Source organism: Orcinus orca, chromosome 7, assembly GCF_937001465.1.
Source record: "Orcinus orca chromosome 7, mOrcOrc1.1, whole genome shotgun sequence".
Classification (NCBI taxonomy): domain Eukaryota; kingdom Metazoa; phylum Chordata; class Mammalia; order Artiodactyla; family Delphinidae; genus Orcinus; species Orcinus orca.
Genome location: NC_064565.1, coordinates 49,076,264 through 49,098,536, shown reverse-complemented (window position 1 = coordinate 49,098,536; position 22,273 = coordinate 49,076,264). Strand labels below are relative to the sequence as shown.

The 22,273-nt window shown below is 35.1% G+C and overlaps 2 protein-coding genes across 13 annotated transcripts in view; one reads left to right on the top strand and one right to left on the bottom strand.

Moving 5' to 3' along the window:
- Window positions 1-4,821, top strand: part of LOC101278050 (CD302 antigen) — a 129,214-nt gene extending 124,393 nt beyond the window's left edge. For all 3 annotated transcript variants that reach the window (XM_004266281.3, XM_012531804.3, XM_049712024.1), the window contains 2 exons: window positions 884-910; window positions 4,293-4,821. In XM_004266281.3, coding sequence (XP_004266329.1) covers window positions 884-910; window positions 4,293-4,495 — 230 coding nt within the window. In that variant the 3' untranslated portion in view covers window positions 4,496-4,821. The remainder of the gene's footprint in view (window positions 1-883; window positions 911-4,292) is intronic.
- A 2,536-nt stretch (window positions 4,822-7,357) lies between these two features.
- The window catches only part of MARCHF7 (membrane associated ring-CH-type finger 7), a 48,764-nt gene continuing 33,848 nt past the window's right edge, over window positions 7,358-22,273 (bottom strand). For 2 of the 10 annotated variants that reach the window (XM_033421818.2, XM_033421819.2), the window contains exons 6-10: window positions 21,645-21,814; window positions 15,656-15,765; window positions 12,661-12,774; window positions 11,135-11,183; window positions 7,358-9,004 (exon numbers count right to left, since the gene is read on the bottom strand). In XM_033421818.2, the coding sequence (XP_033277709.1) occupies window positions 8,901-9,004; window positions 11,135-11,183; window positions 12,661-12,774; window positions 15,656-15,765; window positions 21,645-21,814 (547 nt within the window). In that variant the 3' untranslated portion in view covers window positions 7,358-8,900. Of the gene's footprint in view, window positions 10,617-11,134; window positions 11,184-12,660; window positions 12,775-14,659; window positions 14,833-15,655; window positions 15,766-21,644; window positions 21,815-22,273 lie in introns of those variants that run through there. The other 8 variants (XR_004481540.2, XR_004481538.2, XR_004481539.2 and 5 more) reach the window with 8 other exon arrangements.

The following is a 22,273-nucleotide window of genomic DNA, read 5'->3' as shown; positions in this document are numbered from 1 at the left end:
CATCTTTGATTAGGCCAAGAAAAATTGCATCATAGTTTATAATTTACTCTGGATTAAAGTATAAGTTTTCTTCTCACACATCACAGTGCTTTCTAATGAACAAAATTATCCTGTCCCAAAATATTTTCATATTATTGTTAAACATTAGTTCTTTTATGTTGTAGAAAGAATTGTTTTCTCACTAAAGACATTTAAATTTCAAAATACGATTTTGGGTTGCTTGAAACAAGACAGAAACAGCCATTTCCCGCATTGCATCCTTAATATTCCCCCCTTCTACTCCAACTGCAAACCAAAACTATACATCTGCCTCCGATTATTTCCTTTCTTTACATCTGGAACTACATACAATTTTTTTTTTTAAACTTGCCTCAGCGGGGTTTTTGACTAATCAGTCACACTTTTATGGTAGTAGCATTTGACTTCCAATATTTGTTGGATTTTTAGAAAGTTGGTTCTTTTCATATACTATGCCTCAGGGCACCATTATATAAGCCTAATTTTTAATTAAACTATAACTTCAAAACATCAGAAATAGTGAGCAAGTCTGTACTACCAAGGTAAGGTCACAATTGTATACTTTTACTGTTTCTACAGACTTTCCAACCCAAATCCTCTTATTTCCCTCACTTCATCACACTGTCTTTTTCTTGAGTTCCCTTATTCTTTTTCCACCAACTGAGCTAATGAGTTTTTACCTCTCTACATCCTTTTTTAAAAAAACTGAGTTCAAAACAGATAATACAGACACATGACCAAGCAACAGAAATATGGGTAATACTAAGCTATTAAAGGGTTCGTTTTAAACTACTTTGAAAGTGTTTAGAAGCATTCTTAGAATAAGGCATACTTAAATTAATTATGATTTTCTTTTGTATTCTAGTCCCATATGAAAAGAAATATTTATCAGGTAAGTATGGTCTTTTGTTAAATTTTTCCCACAAGAAAGAATATATTAAGATTCTAGCATATTAAAGTAGTACTGAAGACCTCTTTAATTATATGACAGTGTAAAGTAGAACAACTTTTATAAGAATACAGAAAGACTTGACACTTTAAATATATCTGCAAGTTATGTATGAAATGAACATTTTTTTAAAACCAAATTCTATCTCCTCATTGCTCCATCATCTGTTTTTGTGGAAAATGACTGCATCTTTTGTTAAAAAAATTTTTTCTTATAGTTGTAATTACAGTTCATGAAGAATCTGTCTTAGGGCTTACTAAATGTATTTTTTGGGAAAGGAACAGGTAATATATTTACATGGTTCCAAAAGCAAAACTATATAAGGCAAACACTGAAAACTCTGTCTCCTTCCATCCTATTCTACCTGAACCCTTATTGGGCACTAATTCAGTTTCTTCTTTAAATGTCTAGTGTTTCTTTTGCCAACATAAACAAATTAAGAGATATGACTTACTTTTTTATTCACTAAATATCTCTCCATATCATTACCTATAGATAAATCTTCATTCTTTTTTACAACTGTATACTCTTCCATTGTATAGATACATTCAATTATTTACCAACTCCAGACCCCTACTGGGTTGTTTCCAAACATTTGCTATTATTACAGTGCTGCAAGGAATGAATCACCTTGCACAAAAACATGTTTATCTTAGATTCCCTGAAATATAACTGCCGTATTGAACATGAATATATAACTTTGATCAATACTGATAGTTTCAGAGAAATTGTACCATTTTGCATCCCCCAAAATAATGTGTGAATGCCAGTTATGAAATTTTTGCAAATTGTGTAGCATAGTTTTTAACCTCCATATTTTTGATGTGTAATTAACTGAGGATAAAATGCACAATCTTAAATGTACACCTTGATGGTTGCTTATGTATAAACCTGTATAACCACCACTCAAATCGCGATAGAACATTTCCATCACACCACAAAATTCCCGCATGCCCCTCCCAATAAATGCCCACCCTACCAGCATCCACCCCACAGGCAACCACTTTTGCTTTCTATCATCTTAGGTTAGAGTTGTTTGTTCTTGAACTTCACATAAATGTAACTTTTTCAGTCAGAATATTTTGATTCATCAGTGCTGCACATATATATTGTACTTTTTCTATTGCTGCATACTACTTTATAAACACACCATAATTTGTCCATTCTCCTGTTTATGGATATTTGATCATTATTAGTCTGGCATGAATGTGATCGTACTATGAACATTCTCATACTTTTTTTTTTGGACCTTTGTTCTCATTTTCCTTGAAACAGCCATAGGGTAGCTAATAATGTTTAGCATTATTAGAAATAATTTTTCAAAGTGGTTGAACCATGTTAACATTCCTGCTGACAAGTTCCATTTGCTCTACGTCCATCCGATGATGGTCTTGTCAAATTTTAGCCATTCAGATGGGTATGTAGGGTGATCTTATTTTTATTTTTTTGCGGTACGCGGGCCTCTTCCGCTGCGGAGCACAGGCTCCGGACGCTCAGGCTCAGCGGCCATGGCTCACGGGCCCAGCTGCTCCGCAGCATGTGGGATCTTCCCGGACCGGGGCACGAACCCGTGTCCCCTGCATCGGCAGGCGGACTCTCAACCACTGCGCCGCCAGGGAAGTCCGAGTGATCTTATTTTAATTTCCCTGATGAAAAATGAAGTTGAGCACCTTCACACATTTATTAGCCATTTGGATATCTTCTTTTATAAAATGCCTATTCTTTTGCCCTTATTTTTTCCTTAATATCATGATTACTCAGTTTGGAGCTTGCTATGACAGAAGAGGAGGAAAGGAGTGTTTATGGGTTCACTGGGTTCATGTGTATATAGGAGAGTTAAATCCTCACTCTTCTATAAGATGAATATAACATCTAAAAAAAAAATCAAGCAAAGCACCACCTCACACTCATTAACTTGGCTATCAAAAAGAAAAAAGAAAGGGAAGAAAGGGAGAAAGAAAGGGAGAGAGAGAAAGAGAAAAAAAGAGAGAAAGGGAGGGAGGGAGGAAGGAAAGAAAAGAAAGAAAACAGAGGGACTTCCTGGTGGTCCAGTGGTTAAAACTCTGTGCTTCCACTGCAGGGGGCATGGGTTTGATCCCTGGTTGGGGAACTAAGATCTCACATGCTGCACGGTGCAGCCAAAACCAAACCAAACCAAGCCAAAAAAAAACCACAAAATAACGAGTGTTGACAAGAATGTGGAGACCGTGGAACCTCTGTGCACTACTGATGGGAATGTAAAATGGTGCATCCGCCGTGGAAACAGTACAGGAGCTTCCCCCAAAAATTTAGCGTAGAATTACCATATGATCCAGTATATACCCAAAAGATGTGAAAACAGGGACTTGAACAGAATTTAAACAACCATGTTTATAGCAGTATTATTCTCAGTAGCCAGAAAGGTGGAACCAAATCAAGTGTCCATCTACAGATGAATGGGTAAGTAAAACATGGTATATACATAGTATGAATATTATTCAGCCTTAAAAAGGCAATTCTGACACATGCTACAACATGCATGAACCTGGAGGACACTAGGCTAAGTGAAATAAGCCAGTCACAAAAGGACAAATACTGTATGGCTCTAATTATTTGAGGTACCTGGAGTAGTCAGCCTCAGAGACAGAAGGTAGAATGGTGGTTGCCGGGGAGAGGGGGGAATGGGGACTTAATATTTAATAACAGTTTTCAGGTTTGCAAGATGAAAGTTCTATAGTTGAATGGTTGTGACACAGCACAACAATGTAAATGTACTTAATGCTACTGAACTGCACACTTTAAAATGGTTAAGATGGTAAATTTTGTTATGCATATTTTACAATTAAAAAAAAATTTTAAAATCAGAGAACAGTATAAGCATGCATGGAGGCAAATAACAGAAGTAACAAGAGTGGCTGCTTTGAAGAATGGTAATTAAGGGTGAGTAGTAGTAGGGCAGGAAGAACACAGTATTATCATTACATACCCTGTAGAACTATGAATTTTAAGCTATGCACATGTATACTCTGGATAACATAAAATGATATATGCAAACAGAAATATATGGTGAAACCTTCAGTGTGGATAATTTCCATTTTAGGATCTTAAAGTAGACTGGAGACCTGCAAAGTTTATTTCAAATTTTGAAGTATGGCAATTATTCAAGCTAAGAAATATAAATCTTGATAGGAATAAATGTGTGTAACTGTTTTTCTAACCAATGTGAGAAATTCTCAAAATAGTGAAATATTTATGTGATGAAACTATATTTGTGCTCCCCAAAAAGCAAGGCTATCAACTTGTGTATCCTGATTTCCCATATTTTCTTTTGTCTTTTCCTTTTCAGATAACCACATTTTAATATCAGCTTTGGTGATTGCTAGCACAGTAATTTTGACAGTTTTGGGAGCAGTCGTTTGGTTCCTGTACAAAAGAAGTTTGGATTCTGGTTTCACCACAGTTTTTTCAGCGGCACCCCAATCACCTTATAATGATGACTGTGTTTTAGTAGTTGCAGAGGAAAACGAATATGATGTTCAATTCGACTAAGGTTCTGGAAATCTCAGATTAAGACATCAAATACCTTGACAATGATTCCTATGCAAGATTTTAATATAAAACCTAACAATGAAAATCATGGTTTTTATGATTACCTAATTCCAGTAACGTTCACTAGTCTCATGTTATCACTGACTGTGACAAAAATTAATCTTTAGGATTATAAGAACCAAGTTTTTTAAAAAGGAACAATCTTAGATATAATTTAATGGTTTTAACCACCTCCCCAAATGCACCTTTCACTTGAATGAAGGAAAGCTTAAAGCCTGATTTACTATTTATTAATAGTAAATCAGGTAAAAAAAAAAAAAAAAAAACCCAGTCTACTTGTTTTACCTCCTCCATCTTCCCTCCCAGAGTGAGTTGAACCACCTTGGTTTATAGTTGAATTAAAAAAAAAAAGAGAACTTCTACTTATCACTATAATTTTAGCAATCACTAGGCCTTTAGTAATTTCTATGGTCTTGCTCCTTTATCAATAAGATATGGAGAATAAACCTGACCTTAAAATAGATTCTCTATATTTAGATATCACTTATGCTGGTTACTCTGATAATTCCTCTAATATTTCCATCTTCGTGATTTAGTAATGCAGAAAATTTTACAGATTTTTAACACCCCATATGCCATGTAATTATACAGTTTCAGTACTCTTAGAACACTGTTTTGGACCACAAACAAACAGTATTTAGCACTGATCATAGTCAGAATTTCAGTAAGATTTAATAAATTTTGTGAAACAAAAAAAAATTACAGCCATACCAGGAAGGTGTAGAGGAGGCTGGCATTGCGGGTAACTCTTGGGTCATAGTGTCCTTCAAGGATTTTTCTCCTACTGCCATTATCTGTTCCTATATATCTCATGCTCCCCAAGCCTTGATGAAGTTTATCATTCAATGACATGAAACCTGTGTAAGCAATAACTGCAGAGAAAAACTAAATACTACTGTAGTGATCATGTTCAAAGTTTTTAGTATGTGCATTGTACATTTTAAGACAATGGTGAAATAATCATTTGGGGGGTAAAAAATGAAAATGGAAGAAAGCTGAAACTATGATTTCTTTAGCAACTTAAAAACAGAATTAGAAAAGATAATGTATGTACTTCACATAAAATTGTATTTACTTTACGTAGAAACTTGGAAGTGCGAGGAAAGTAATCTCTCTCCCTAATGCATATCCCATCATCTATCATCTTATGGGAATACTTTTCATATGGATAGAGACACTATCTCTCAAGGTTGACCAGTGGCAACGAAGTCCTAGCTTGCGCCATCTGTTTCCACTGGCCACCATGAATCAGAAACATCCCTCGTCACAATTAATGGCAGTTTTCTTAATGAGACATGAATAACTGCAAAGTGAATAATGTGACTATGTGGTACTAAAAAACAAACTTTATACTAGGTGTTATTACAAAACAATTATGCTCTGTAAAAGCTTTGAGATTTTGTGTATTGATTGAGATGTCTATTTTATTACTGATAGAGTATTAATAGTGCTGCTAATCGTGAACATTAGACTGGAATTCCTTACTGCTTTTGCTACTCAAATTCTACCACTCCTTTAAGAACTGAGGCCAGCCATCTGTTCCTTAAAGCTTTGTAACTATCAATCAATCACAGATCTTTACAGTATCTAATACAGTAGCCACTAGCCACATGTGGCTATTTAAATAAAGTTCATTTCCTCAATTGCACTAGCCATATTTCAAATGCTCAGATCACATGCAGTTAGGAGCTACCACGATGGGCAATGCAAATTGTAGAACATTTCCATTATCATAGAAAGTTTCAGTGGACAATGCTGCTCTAGAGTCTCCCCTTCCACTTCTACATAACTAATTTTCTTCAGTTCATTTCAATAACTTCTACCTAATAATGACAGCTCTACCAAAATGGCTGTTTTAACTGATTTAATTTTCCATGTTTGATTTTATTTTCAAACAAGTCCTTAAAGACCCCGGTAATGCAGTGCTAAATCTTAATTCTCTTTATATATCTGAACATCTGTAGTAGGCCCTTGTATCTATTTGGTGGTCAACAGATAACTGAATCATTCAAGTCTGTGTTTATTTTTAATATTAACAGTAACATTAGCATGCCTGTTTATATTCAGAATGTATAAACTGCTTTCTTCAAACATCTTGGTTCTACCCAATAATGACAATGTAATTCTTATGTTTGGCAACTATTACTACTATCATTACTTTTAGCTGCCATTTACTTTAACTACATTTTCTTAGGAATTTGCAATCTTAAATTCTTAGGAACTTGAGTAGTATATGGTCTCTATTTTGTTCAGAATTTAAAAGTGATACCAATGAAAGATTTTTCTTATTCCCTCTAATTCACATTTACAGGACATATGAAGCTAATACAACATTGAAATACTAAGTGGTACAAAGGAACTACAAGAATACTATAAAGCCCAAGCCACTGTCTGTATCTGTCATTTAGCAGTTAATATAGCAAAACCATAAATAAATTGTATGCACACCAATGGAATGTTTTCTACCATTTACTTAAAATTTTTAAATAAAAAATTCTGTGGGTTAAGACACTACATTTTCATGCTGAGTTCTATTAAAAGCATAAATGTTTCAAATTCAAAGCATCCCTAAAGACCTGTAGAATAGATATTGATACTGACATCCTTAAATTTTGCATATCTGCTTTAAGGAAGGCAACGCAAAGATAACAGGCAGAAGTTGACAGGCAGAAGCTGAACAAATATTTTAGAAACAAACAATTATATTTCATATAAAATGGGATTTAAAATAAGATTCTTGGCTATAAGGTTTGAAGGCTTCTTTGAGCACCAGTTTAAAATGAAACATTTCAAACTATAAAGTAAATCGATCAGTATGCACTTTATTTCAAGCCGAAGTTTTACATTAAGACCAACAATCTGACTGAATGTGGGCAAACTGTTGATTCACATGTGAGAAATTACATGGTTTCTATTTGGGTTCTGAAAAAGTAGCTGGACAAAAGACTATTTAACCTGAAACCCACCTGCAGGCGTTTTTAAGTGTATCCTAAGGGTGTTGACAGAGAAAATATACAGTGTTATGGACATATACACAACTCAGGACCAATGTTCATCTCTTCTCTAAAGGTAGTGAAAAATATTAAGTCATCAAATAAATGCTTAGAATTACCAAGGAACAGTTAAAAACGACCAGGATCCAAACAGGTTATTTATATCATATTTATCTATAAAGAAGTGACAACACTAAAAAACACATTGAAAACCAGTGTTTTAAATTCTGAATGTGGGATTTAAAAATATTTAACTTGAGACTGCAATAATATTTTTAACCAAATAGCATCTGACTGGCAATTCTGATATAATTTACAGCTGTAATATTCCTAAAAGGAATATCTACATACTATGGCCTATCAAATATAATCTGCATTTTGCACATCAATACAAAAATTTATCCATTTGTACACTTTATATATTTTAAAAATTAGACCATTGCTAAGTGAATTTAGAATTCAAATTAAATTTGGAAACCTAATATAATGAATGCTCTTCTTAACTTTCTCCCCATTCTTTTTTTTTTTTTAAACACTGGAAGCAAGTGATTATGAAAATGAGACCGCAACTTAAGGCATTTTAAAAAGAAAAATAATTAGGTGCCATTTGGCAATTTATTCTAAAAGCATACTTTGTCCCACTTTTTTCACTAACGAGACTAAAACACCAACCTTTTTTCATAAATATAACTACAGTAATCACAACACAAAAAAGGGCTGTCAGCATTGCTTAGATATTTAAAACAAGGGTAACACTTTCCCCACTCATCTAAAAGAAAAATACTTTTAATTACCAGTTTATAAACATCAGATTCACTGGCCATGTTAAAAGGCCCAGCAGAATTTTAATTCAGCAACACTTGAGAATGAACATATATATACATGCATAATATGTGTGTGTATATATATATATTTTTTCATTCTATATATATATAGACAGTAAATGTATTCAATAGGTATTTCCCCAGAAAATTAATTCATACTTAATTGCCAGTTTTAATAAACACTGTTCACAGATCATCCATTTGTCTCATGTGAAGTTAGGCAATATCAAATGTTCTGTTATGGTCTCCATCTTCTTCAGAATCATCCTCTGAAGCTGTTGAAAGAAAACAGGATGATCAAGAATGATTTTAAGGGGGATGAGAATGGAAGTGTAAGTATGAAGCCAGAACAGCAATGACGTGTACGATAAAAACCCCAATGTAGTATATGCCAGGGTTAGGGCGGTCTGACTGTGGGTGAGGCCCGTCTACAACGCTCCCACCCCCACACTTTTTTCTTCTGTTAGTTTTTATTAAAATGAAAATGTTTAAAAATGTGATCCAAGAACATCTAAAAAGTTTCTGAGATCAATTTGTGTTCATAGTAGCTAATGAGAAATACACTAGAGAAAGAAAGAGTAAACTTAAGGCAAGTGCTCTCACACACCTGAGTAGAATCTGGCTTATTACCGCTGCATGTTTGATGTATCCGATGAGAATGAAAAAAATGTACATAGAATAACAGGTTATGGGTGTTCTTGAAATTTACATCAGAGCTATGTCTATACAATGCCAAGAAAAAGCTCTAGTTAGTCAAAAAAGCTTTATATAGACACAGCCTAAGTTAATATAATTGGATTTAGTAAAAACCTTTTGTTGAGATTATTCCTATGCCTCCACATTGTCAGAAATTTATCACTCTTGCAACATGTCCGACCTCAATTTATTTTAAAGTCATTAGTGGCTCAAGAGTTTAATATAAAACTTCCACGAACGTCTTTAAGAAGGACACAGTAAGTACAAGACTATGTAACTGTCTGCATGTGAAGGAAAACGGAAGTTCACTAAACATCCTACTGGCATTTCCCCTATTATCAAGGGCAGAAAGGTTAAATGTACACTCTTCTTGTATTTAATACTGGACAATTTAAGGGCAACCAGCAAATGGAATCAACAAGAAAAAATTATGCAACACGTATAGATGAAACTTCAATCTCCATATATTTACCTTGCAGAAATTTAAAATCCACTTTAAATAAATATCAAGCATATACTTAGCTCATGAAGAGTAAATCCTATGCTTAACTTTTATGCAATATCATGGAGAAATGTTAAACTAAAAAATAAAATAGCTTTTCAGAGAATTTCTCATGTTTTCTATTGGATTAACTCTACAGAACAAAATTCAGTCAGAACCAATTTTCAGAATGTATTAATACTCTAGTACTTAGAAGTTAACTTGTAGCACCCACATCTTTCACTCTCAGTTGAGTCTGGGTATATATTTCAACTTCACCTTTTTCCTCTCATTCACAGGTAGACCCTCCTATATGTTTAGAAAACTAAATTCTAAATGAGAATGTTAGTTGAAAAAAACCAAGCCATCTGGGGAAAATATACACTGCAACAAATTACTCTCATCACATTTGACAAAGTATCAATTATAATTTACAAAAGACAGAACTAATCTTTGTACTAGCTAACATGATGGATCTGAACTAAGAAGGAATGAAGGAAAAAAAGATTTACACTAATGAATTCCCACTTTATTATACCATTTGATTCCTTTATATACCATTTCCACACATACTAACTAAAATTGTGAAAATGCATTACCTAGTTGTACCTCTAATCCTTTTAAAACTTAAAAAAACCTTACTTCAAAGGATGCTAAGCTTTCTCTAGAGGTAAAAATATTATGCACACTACAGGTTAACAGTCCAAGTATTTTGAAGATGAGTATAGAAGATAATCAATTGGAGAATACATATATAAAAACACTTCAAAGAGTGTACTGGAATCTGATCATGGGATGCCAGTTGCTTTGGGTGAAAAAGCACAATAGGGTAATCTTGGATTCCCAGGAACTGTTCCAGAGCCACCAATATCTGTGCCCACCTGGTATGAAGCACCCTGGAGGTTGTAGGACTTTGAGAAGAGGGTAAGCTGTGCAGATGCCTGTAAAGATTTGGGCATTAAGTGCCTTCACATAGGAGCCCAGGCAGAAGTCCTAAAGCTGGAACGTGATCTTAAGAGATTGGAGCTGCTGGCGGAGCTGGCTGCCTATTAAAGGTCCATGAGGACCTGAACAAGGAGCAAAAAAAAAAACAAAAAACTATGGCTTCTGTTAGGGACTCAGAATTAGGACTCTTTCACCATTATATTCCTAGAACTATATATAAACCCAGGGAACACCTTTTATGATCTAACAAAGCTAAAGAACAAGTAAAATTTCACACAAAAAAATCTAAAGAAGTGTGTTTTGATTAGTAGTTAAACGTCTTCTTTTAAAAAAGTGTTAACATTAAAAGTGTTAAAATTAAGGTGATTAAATATATATTTTTATTTTAAATAAAATACCGATGGTTATAATAACACCCTTCCATACATTAAAATTAATTTAATTTTTAAAAAATAGGCTCTTAAAAAACTAGTGTCAGTTGCCCAACCCATCTTTCCCAAATCAATTATTCTGGTATTATTAAGCCTATAAATGAAGCTCTAATTTGGTAGAAAGAGTATATATATACTTAGGTTTTGCTCTGTGGGTTTAATTTGCAAAAGTAAATTCAACAAGTCTGGGGAGGGGAAATTCCACCTACTTTCGAGATCTTCCATATGTGCCTGAAGAGTTCTTGCAAGGTTAATAAACTAGAAACAATGCAGAAAGAAATACAGTAGTTTAAATGTAGCAAATGGATCTAAAGAGAGAATCAGTATAAGAGATTCATTTCTACTTAAAAGTCAAACATAATTTTAACCCTTTAAATAGGGGGTCTTTCTCCCCCCACATCAAAACTTACAAGCTTAAGGATATGATTTTTTTTAATGTCTTATATAATCATTATTACCTATGTAAAAATCATATATTAATCATGTAGAAACTGGGAGCAGATATAATATTCTATGAATACCACTGTCCTCTTGCATTGATATAATACTTCCAAAAACTATGGAGAAAAAAATTAAACCTCTGCATTTTGGACCCAAGTGAACTTTAGTGGTCAATTAAAATAATAAATCAGTATTTTCCTGCCTAGAAGTATTACATTTGACTCCGTACTTTTAAAAAAATCATAAAAGTGACTTCCACTTTAATATTAACTTGTGTATACCTTTTACAAAGGCATGAATTCAACACATATTACTATATACTTTATATGGTTCGTTCACTCTGAAGAGGTAAGTTGCCTGTTTAGAAATCAAGAGCTCTTTGCTCAAATTCTGAAAGCTCTTGATAGTTCGTTCTCTTTTCTCTGAATGATAATAAATCTGTAAACTGGCTCACAGGAATAGTGTTTACATGATTACAGAAAAATGTTCTACCCATATACACTGAATTGGCTATTTGATAATTTTCAAAATATAATGGAAACATTATACCTCACCATAAACTCTACTAAATTTTCATCACCAAGAGAATATCTATATAAAAAATAGTTTGAAGGATATGTTTATGAACACATTTCAAGATAGTAGGTGTTCAGAATGCTACTGTAATGAGATATAGACTCTAGTCCCCACTACATAAAATGGGCAAGGCAGTATAAATTTCCATAACAGTACCATTTAATTAAAAATACCTAACAAACAGCTAGCTTAAGTGTTAAATTAAGGCAATAGGGTATAGACTAAATACCAAATAGTCCAGATCTTAAGTAGTTTGAAATATGGAGGCTTAAAAACTACTACACTGGTAATCTTTTACAGGATAGTAACAAATAAATTGAAGTTAATTTCCCATACTCTTTCAGTTTTTGGAGTTCAATTTCAGGTTTCTAAGTTCAAATACTGAGTCTTGTTTTTGTTTTTTAATTAAAAAGAGCATTTTCCTTAGTACTTCCAATTCTGTCCCCATTTTTCACTGAAATATATTCCAATCACCTTCAAGAGCTAGAAAATTACTTCTTTTTCTAAAACAGCTTTATGAGAAAATAAGGCTGCTTGATAAAGAGGTAAGGCAGACAGCAATTTCTATTAAATCTACAGTACCTTTAATTTTAAGAAAGATTTTAATGTAAGAACTCCCCAAAGGAAATAGACTGTGAACATATAAAACAATCTGCTTTCCAAAGCAAACACTTGTTGCATCACATCCTCCCTTTTCCCCTGCTCCAAGGTTACTTACTCGGACACGTGTGCTTGGTTCATTCGTATTTCCCATCATATCAGAAAAGCTTTGTTCGCACAAGTGCAGTAACACAACTAGGTAGAGACCAGAGCTGATAAACTCATACTCAGCCTTCAAAAGGGAAGCAAACGAGAAAAAGAATATGGAGAATGAAAAATTAATAGACAAAGAGATTGACATCCAAAGCATACTGAGAAACTAGAGAAAATGTATTCATATCCAGTCTTAGTAAGAGATACAGCATCATCCATTAAACCAAGAAATAAAAAGTCACGCTCCATAATTTCATAATTTTACTAATGCTGTAAGGTGTACAAATAGGTGTGTGAATATCCTCTTTATTTTCATACAGTCTTCTTTTATGTAATTTATATAAAAGTGGGACTTTTAACTCATTTGATGGTAGAATGAATGCTCTGGTTCTATCAAGTTATAATGCGCCTAACAGATTTTATTAATACAAATGGCTACAAATGTTTACTTAAAATTATCATTTCATCTATAGCTAAATCAATAAATTATACAATTAAAACCTAGTCAAATGGGTCAAGTGTCTATTACATAATATAATTAACTTTAAGGCAACAGCAGATATAAAAATGAACTAATAAAGGTAATAGAGTAACTGTTCTTCATATCATTCACACAGAAATTTATAGTGGGTAAAAACTGTCCTTTGGTTCAAAATTGTTGTTCTGAAGCTAAGAATACAAGTCATGAATATAGTGTTATTAAAAACCTAATCTGTCCTGTAATTTTTATACAGTGAACTACCTGTAAGTTGTACCATTTTTGGCAATTAACTCATCTGAAGTTAAGAACTATATGTTCTTAGTAACAACTTCAGCAAGTAACGGGTTATCAGATTCCACAGAGCATTCAAGAAATCTGAAATTGACTTATTAAAACTTTCTTTAAATCTTCACTTACTTTTCTTATTTTTAACTTAAAAGGAAATAAATTTATGTCCTCAAAATTTTTTAAAAAATTTTAATGCTTATCACCTTGAAAAAATTGAAGCTACTGGACAATGAGGAAATAAACTGCATTAAACTAATCATTTCAAATGAGAGTAGTTCTTGGGCCCCCAGAATCCAAGATTCACACAGAACAAAGAAGTTAAAGCCAGGAAGCTTAATCAAGACTGTCATTGCTTTTACAATGACTCCACCTAATATTTCCTCACACTTAAATTATTTAAGATTGTGGGTCATTAAATCCTTGGAGAACCATGAAAACATTCCTGGTTGAATCGAAATGCCAAAGAACCACCTTTAAGAGACATGATGGAGCACCTAGAGAAGGAAGAATGGCAGAAGAAAACCATCCTTTGAAATCTACTCTCATTTTGAAAAGATGAAAAAAAAATTTTTTTCTTTCCATCATTCTATTTTTACATAATCTTTCCCCCGTTCTTTAAAATACCAATGCTCAGCTATCTAGAAAGACTCCTTAGGGATTGAAGACAACTCCTTGCTGAAAACACTAGTCTCTTTGGACAAGTGGCTCATTAAAGAATAAAGTAATAATTAGTATGAATAGCATCTATGCTACATCAATTGCCTTAATGGTTCATTAATTAAATCAGTGATTCTTAACCTGGATCTAAGTAATCAGCTTCAAAGGATCTGGGAATCCCTTAAATCATATACAAATATTGTGTCTTTGTATATTTTGTTAGGAGTGTGATTTTAATCAGATTTTCAAAGGGTATTCATTATTCCCACATTTTAAAAGTAAAGGGTATCCATAAAAGATCATGTTGCTTGATTCCATTTATATGAAATATCCATAATGGATAAATCCAGAGAGACAGAAGGCAGTTGGAGGTTGCCGAAGGAAGCAGGGGACAGGGAGCAACTGGCTAACGGGTACAGGATTTTCTTTAGGAGAGATGAAAGTGTCTTGGAAGTAGATGGCGGTGGTGGTTGCACAACATCGCAAATATACCAAATTGTTCACTTTAAAATGATTTTTATGTTTATGTGAACTTTACCTCTATCAAAAAAAGGGGGGTGTCCACTACTCCTTTAAGTGTTTTTCAAGCATTCATGCATTCTCCCACCATCATATCTCTTTTTATAACAATTATGCTAAGCACACTTGGAGAGTACGGTTCTTGAGTCATCCTTGTAATCTCCTTTAACATCTTTTTTCCCCAGTATTTTCCTTTAGGAGGAAGAAAAGGGGGATAATATTGAACTCTTCATTCTACCTATCTAAGCATCTCAAAAATTTTTTTTAATTTAAAGCTTCAAGAAACAAAAATTAGTGACCAAATCATTATTAGGAGGAAAACATTTATCAATAATACCCCAAAATCTGAGAAGTGAGAATATTTGAAAAAAAATTTAATAAGATCAGATTATTCATTATATGAATAGACTATAATGACACAAATACTAAAAGAAAGAGGTTTATAAACAATGTGAACTTGGAATAAAAGATTTCATAAGTTGTTCAACATAAAGTTGGAGGTAGGAATGAGGAGAGTGGAGGGAACCAGGATAGTAGAAGAACATGGGGGCAGATAGGCACATAAAAAGCTATTCCTAACATTAAAAAAAATGAAGGGAGGAAGGGAGGGACGGAGGGAGGGATGGAGGGAGGAAGGAAGGAAGAAAGAGGATGAAGATCCAGGGCTTGGTGTTTCAAAAATGTTCTAGGACTAAGAGGTATTCACAACTAAGACAGCTCTTAGCATGCCTATTTGGGGACCACTTAGTAAGCCTTTATTTTCACTTTTATTTAGCAACCATATAATAAATTTTACCTTAATTTTAAACCTGTGACTTGCTTTTTTGCCTTTCACTTTCAAAAAGTTATAGGAAAGTAAAGAAAAATTATAAAATCATACCTAATGCAGTAAAAGAAAATTGTTGTTATTATTTTAATGCAGGTTTTCTGACCATGATTTAATCTTTTCTTCAAGAGTTGTCCTTTAAGCACAGAATAGACACTTACCAAGGTAAATTAGGCAAAATATACTAACTTGTTCATTTGCATGAGCTCTATGTAGTTCATGAATATCAAAATCCTCCAGGTTAAGCTGCAACTTCTCTTTACAGAGTTCACAGGTGGTTACAGCCTCTAGCGAAGAACCTGGTAAAAAATTACAAGTAAAGCTTAATTTTGCAGGGTCACCACAAAACATTTTTCCTTGTAGGTTTAAGCTTGGAATACAGACAGGAAGGCAGGGAGGAAGAGATAGCAGGGAGACTGTGCTACGACCATAAACCAGTAATGTCTCCTAAAATATCAATCAGTAACACCTGATGTGCATGTCAAGTCCTACTCTGTGGTACCTAAGCCTCCACCCATTATTTGTGGTTCAGCCCACCAGATGCTCATACATTTTGATATGGGAAGCTGACAATGGAATGTTATCTGTACTTCCTACTTCCTCAAGTACTCTGGCAAGATGCCAAGAAAACATGGTATCTAAAACAACTAGTTACATATATTCAGGCTAGCATCTTTAATGTGACAACATATACTAAGACCTTCTGTGGTCTAAGAAATGTGTCTTCCCTGCAGGATAGAAGGCAAAAAAAGGGATCCACCTTTGTTCAGATAAAAACAGCCCCCCTCCGCCATGAAAAGAATGAAGTCCTTATACATGCTACAACTAAGTAAAATAAGGCACAAATAAGATACAAAAAGGACAAATGTTGTATGATTCCACTTGTAAGAAATATGTAGAATAAACAAATTCACAGAGAAAGTAGATCAGAAGTTAGCAGGGGCTGGGGAGGAGGGGGAGAAGGGTGTTAGTGCTTAATGGGTATAACATTTCTGATTAGGATGACTTAAAAGTTTTGTAAATAAATAGTGGTGATGATCACAAAACATTTGGAATATACTTAATGTCACTGAATTATATACTTAGGATTGGTTAAAAGGGCAAATTTCATGCTATATCAATTTATATTTTACCACAATTAAATAAAATTCCGTCTGTCCTATAGACACTCAACATTTGGTTACTCCTAAGCTTCTGGCTCCAATTAAGTAAGTCTTGTCTAATTAAATAAATAGACATTTTCCCCCTTGTGTTTATTTTTAGACAGGGTTTTAAAATGAAAAAATGTACTAAAAATTAGAGCAAGTCATGTGCATAAACAAGATAAAGATTTAGATTCAATTTAACTAACATTTACTGAGTGTTTGTTATGTGCCAAAATAGATTAGAAGTTCTGGAGATTCAGGATAAGTCCATAGTATTATGACCTGATGGAGAATATAAATAATGTGAAACTTCAGAAGGCTTTCTCTTAGCAGACATTTATTCTCTGATTCAGAAGCAGGAAAAAATGTGATGGTCATAAAATATGGACACTGGATATCATTAAAACAAAGTCTTTCACATCTTAGGGTTTCATTTTTCTCTTCCACGGAACAAGTGACCTACAGAAGTTGTTCAAAAAGGCCATACGCAGATGGGAGGAACCCATTTATCCCTACAATCTTTAATCCAAGACTCTGTCCTTTACACCCCACCTCATTCAGTAGGCCCTGACTGCATTTGCCTAAACTTGTACTAGACGTATTCTATTCATCTTTGAACATCCTGTAGAGTTTTAACAGTCCATATATAGTAGCTGCCTAATGAATGTTGAAATGAATCTCTACCAGAGAATCACCTACCAGATGGGGTCTTTATGTAAATACGAGAAAGCCTTGTGGAAACTTAAAAGGAAGGTTCAGTTCTTGAGATCTTAACATTCATTTGACCATGAATACTTATTATTACCTTTAAAACCTATTTAATTGAGTACTTACTATGAGTCCAATACTGTGAGAAACTATTCATAAACATCATCTCATTTGACCATAACAACAAGCTATTACTCAATTTTATTCATGATGAAACTGAGGCTCAATCCCAGACCTACTTAAAAATGTTTAGGAATGGATGTGAGGCATCTATATTTTTAAAAACTCCAATGGTTAATATTTTGATCAGCAACCAGGGTTCAGAACCAATGTTAAAAGAGACTTACTCAAAATCCTATAGTTAAGTGTTGGAGTCAATATTCCAACCTAAGCATGTCTAACTCCAAAAATCCAATGTTCTTAGACAATATATTGTGTTATCTGTTTTCCTGCCTACATAATACTAACAATCCAATTGCAAATATAACAGAAGGTGAGTCAAGTTGTTTTTCATTTTGGTAATACCTAACATCTCTGGACCCTTGCTAAGTGTCAAGAACCATGCTGAGCACTCATTTTATCTTAATAACACCCCAGGGTGGTGACTAATAAAGCCTATGAGGCTGTCGTAACACTGTACAGCCAAGAAGAGGCTGCTACAGGTAAGACAGCCCTATCCCACAGGTTCGGGAGCAGGTTAGGTTACAAGAAAAGATAACCCCCTACCCCAAGGAGGCCTTAGCTAACCTTGCTGCAGGAAAAAAGTTTCCCACTAGCCTCGTAATCTCCAGTTTGAATAGGTTACTCAAACTCCTCCAACAGATTATTAAAATTAATACCATCATACCTCACAACCTGTTTGCCTATGCTACCCAGCTATCATCATCAGACTGTCCTTTTCACACAATTATGTACATTTATTACTCTGGTCTAATTTCCCACCCTACTAGTCACATTCTTACCCTACAAGTAACATTTCACTAGGTCCTCTGGTACTTATAGTCTAACATTAAATTCCTCTTAACCAATCTCCTTTATGAATTATCTCTTCAACTGCAAGCCTGAACCACAGTGCCTCACAAACTGATACATACTCTTCTGCAGCCATTTTTTCCCCCACAATGCTTTGTACCTCAGGACCAAGAAATAGGGATAGATGCCCCCTCCCCACACCTATTGCTGTTTTGAAACTCTAAGTCCCTCCTCATTCATTAATGACTTTAGCACGTCTCTTCTTTACCCAGCTTATTTCTTGGCTATTTCAACATGCACATAAGACCACATTTGATTCTGACTTCCTCAACATCCCTGCTTCCAATATTACCCTTCCCCACCTAAGCCACCTACTTTATGGTCATACCCTTGACCCTGTCATTGCAGTGTACTACTGCACTACTCCTAAAATCCGTATTTTAAGCATCGTCTCCTGTGCACCTACAACTTTTCATCATTTTAGCTCACGTACTCTGGCAATTCTCTTCAATGTCACTGAGATTCAAAGACACTGACCCTACCACTTCTCGCTATCCACTTCCTAATGTCCTTACTCCCTTCCTTATTTTGTCTAATTTCTAGGCTTACCACAACTACAGCCTTATAACACCCTTAACTCCCTTCATCATACTTGCCTGGCAAAGGTCCCAACCTCATCGAACTCAAATCCTCATCTGTATCCAAGTATCTGAAAACTGCTTCTTAAAAAAATGTACATGTATCCCAATCCCACTTTTAAATCATATTCATGGCCACAGATTTTTATGGACATTAGTACTACCTGAAAACCCTGAAAGCATTTTAGAATGTTATTTTCCCCACACATGAAAATCTCTTAACCCATCCCCTCATCAGCTAAAGACCTTACTAAGAAAACAAGCAATTATATAGGAATTCAAGCACCTTCTCACCAAAGCAACAAACTGATCAATAATCCATATCTACACTAGCTTTCTAGCAATGAAGTACCCTTTTTCCTATTAAAGGCTAACTACTCAACTTGTGCTCTGGATCCCATCTTTCCCTTCCCTTTTTTTTTTTTTTTTTTTTTTGCGGTACGCGGGCCTCTCACCGCGGGTACGCAGGCCTCACCCGTTGTGGAGCACAGGCTCTGGACGCGCAGGCTCAGTGGCCATGGCTCACGGGCCCAGCCGCTTTGCAGCATGTGGAATCTTCCCGGACCAGGGCACGAACCCATGTCCCCTGCATCGGCAGGCAGACTCTCAACCACTGCGCCACCAGGGAAGCCCTCCCTTCCCTTTTCATAATTTTTTTTCTCTCCATTGTATCTCTTGTTAAAATAAAAAATGCCCTCAAATTTCTACCTCGAAACAAAAACAAAACAAAAACATGTACCATGACCCCATATAACTCTCCAATTCCTACTGTGTCTCCAATCTCCTTGACAGTAAAGCTTATTGTAAGAGGGCGTCTATGCTGCTGCTTCCCCAGTCTTACTCAGCTCAATTTAATCATAAAGACACCTCCCCACCACCTCCCCAGCACTGAAGTCACCAAGGTCATCCATGCTACCAAATCCAGCTGTCATTTCTTTGTTCCTTTTTTTTTTTTTTTTTTTTAAGATGTACACGGGCCTCTCACTGTTGTGGCCTCTCCCATTGCGGAGCACAGGCTCCGGACGCGCAGGCTCAGCGGCCATGGCTCATGGGCCCAGCCGCTCCGCAGCATGTGGGATCTTCATGGACCGGGGCAGGAACCCGCGTCCCCTGCATCGGCAGGCGGACTCTCAACCACTGCGCCACCAGGGAAGCCCCATTTCTTTGTTCTTATCTCTTTGTTCTGATTTCTTTGCAGTACCTGACAGGGTTGGTTACACCCTCTTAAAACATTTTCTTCTTCTGGCTTGCACAACACTACATTTTCTCAGTTTTCTTCATACCAGACTGAGGCTGCTCCTCAAATCTCCTTCTCTGTTCCCACTAAGCGTTTGGGTGCCTCAGGGCTCTGCCCTTGGGCTCATTTTTTTAATATCTGCTCTTGCTCAAGTGACCTTACTTAATCTCAAATCTTAAAATATTACGTGCTCATGATTCCTAAAACTGTTATTTTCTGTGCTAAAACCCCTGAAACATCACGCCTGTCTTGCTAACTGCCCATAACCATTTCCATATGGTTATTTAATAAACAGTTCAAATACAATATTTCTAAAACAGAACTACGTTTCCTCTCCCAAATTTATTCTATTCTGTCTTCTTTATTTTCAGTAAATGGCCCCACCATTTACTTAGTTGCTCAAGGCAAAAATATGAGCTTCGCTAAGTGTTCTTTCTCCTTCACTCCACCACATCCAATCCACTGGCGAGTCTTATAGAATCTACCTCCAAAACATACCAGAATCCCTCATCCATTTCTACCACCACCATCATTACCTCTTGTAAAGACGGACTCCTGGTTGGTCAACACAATAGATTCCCGGTTGACCTCCCTGCTTCTACTCTTGCCCCACTAAACTCCACTCTTCACAGAGCAGCCAAAACATAAATAAGATCATTTCACTCCCCTGACCTTCAGTGGCTTCCCACGACACTTACCTAAAAATCTAAGCTTCTGACATTAACTCTCAAAGTCCTAAATGAGCTAGCCTCTGCTAATCTCTCTTACCTCAACTTATCACCCCTCTCCTTTCCCACTAATTATATTCCAGCCATGCTGGGCCTTCATTCAATTCCTCAAACACACCTAAGTCATTCCCACCTTAAAGTCTCTGTACTAGTTGTTCTGTGTGCTGGAATGCTTTTCCTTTTATTCTAGAATAGCTAGCTCCTCTTCGTTCAAGTATAAATGTCCTCACCTCAACAAGGCATTCCTTTAACACGTAATCCCACCAGGAGAGCAAGTGCCTTGTCTGTCTTGTTCTCTGTATCCCACATCTAGAACAATGCCTGGCTCCGTAACAGGCACCTAATAAACAACGACTCCCTACAGTAATCTTATTGCTGCATAGCAACATTAGAGACAATAAAACTTTCTCAAGGACACATAGTTGGTAAACAGTAAGAATATTTCTTTGATTCAAAAAGATATTGCATGATGTAAGGGTTACCAACAATAACAAATTACAGTTGCATTATACATGTATGACAGTAGATTGTTCAGTAAATGAAATATAAGAAACACTATTATACATTAAATTTATGAAGCAAGACTAATGCTCTTCAATGCTTTTGCTTCAAAAAATGATTGATGCTTTTGATAAGAGTATAAATTTGACAATAAATAAATTATAACCATATTTGTTAATTAAAATGCATACATACATGCATCTCTTGAAAAAACTGTGAAAACAAAATACACAAAAGGGTAAATCTTACCAGAGTTAATTTTGGCCTGTAACCATTTTTTCATACACTCTTGGTGGACATATTGCAAACTTCCTGTGCACTTGCATGGCTCTATCAGCAAGTTAGAGGATGATGCAGCTGCCATCTGACAAATTCTACATAAATCACCTTCTTCTTCTTCAGAGTCCTCTAAAAGGAGGCTGGAAAAGAAGGTACATTTCCTAAACAGAGCTATCAAAACCATCCTGGTTGGTCATTTCCAATCATACATAATCCCAAACAATATCATGGTCTCTCTAGGTAGAAAAAAGGCAAACAACAATAATAGTAAACAGGAACTTCTAAGAAAAACTGTTTCAGTAAGAATAAAAATTACAATAAATATTTTAAAGGTAAATGAGGTAGGCTATCCTATTACTTATCTTCAAATGGTTTAAGTAATTATCTTTGGTACCAGTTTATTTTTTTAAATTTTATTTATTTTTTATACATCAGGTTCTTACTAATCTATTTTATAAATATTAGTATATATATGTCAATCCCAGTTTCCCAATTCATCCCACCACCACCACACCCCACCCCTGCTACCAGAGTTTAAATTCCATATTTTTCACAATCAATTTGTAAGTTTCACTAAGATTTTAATTTCTGCAGTACCA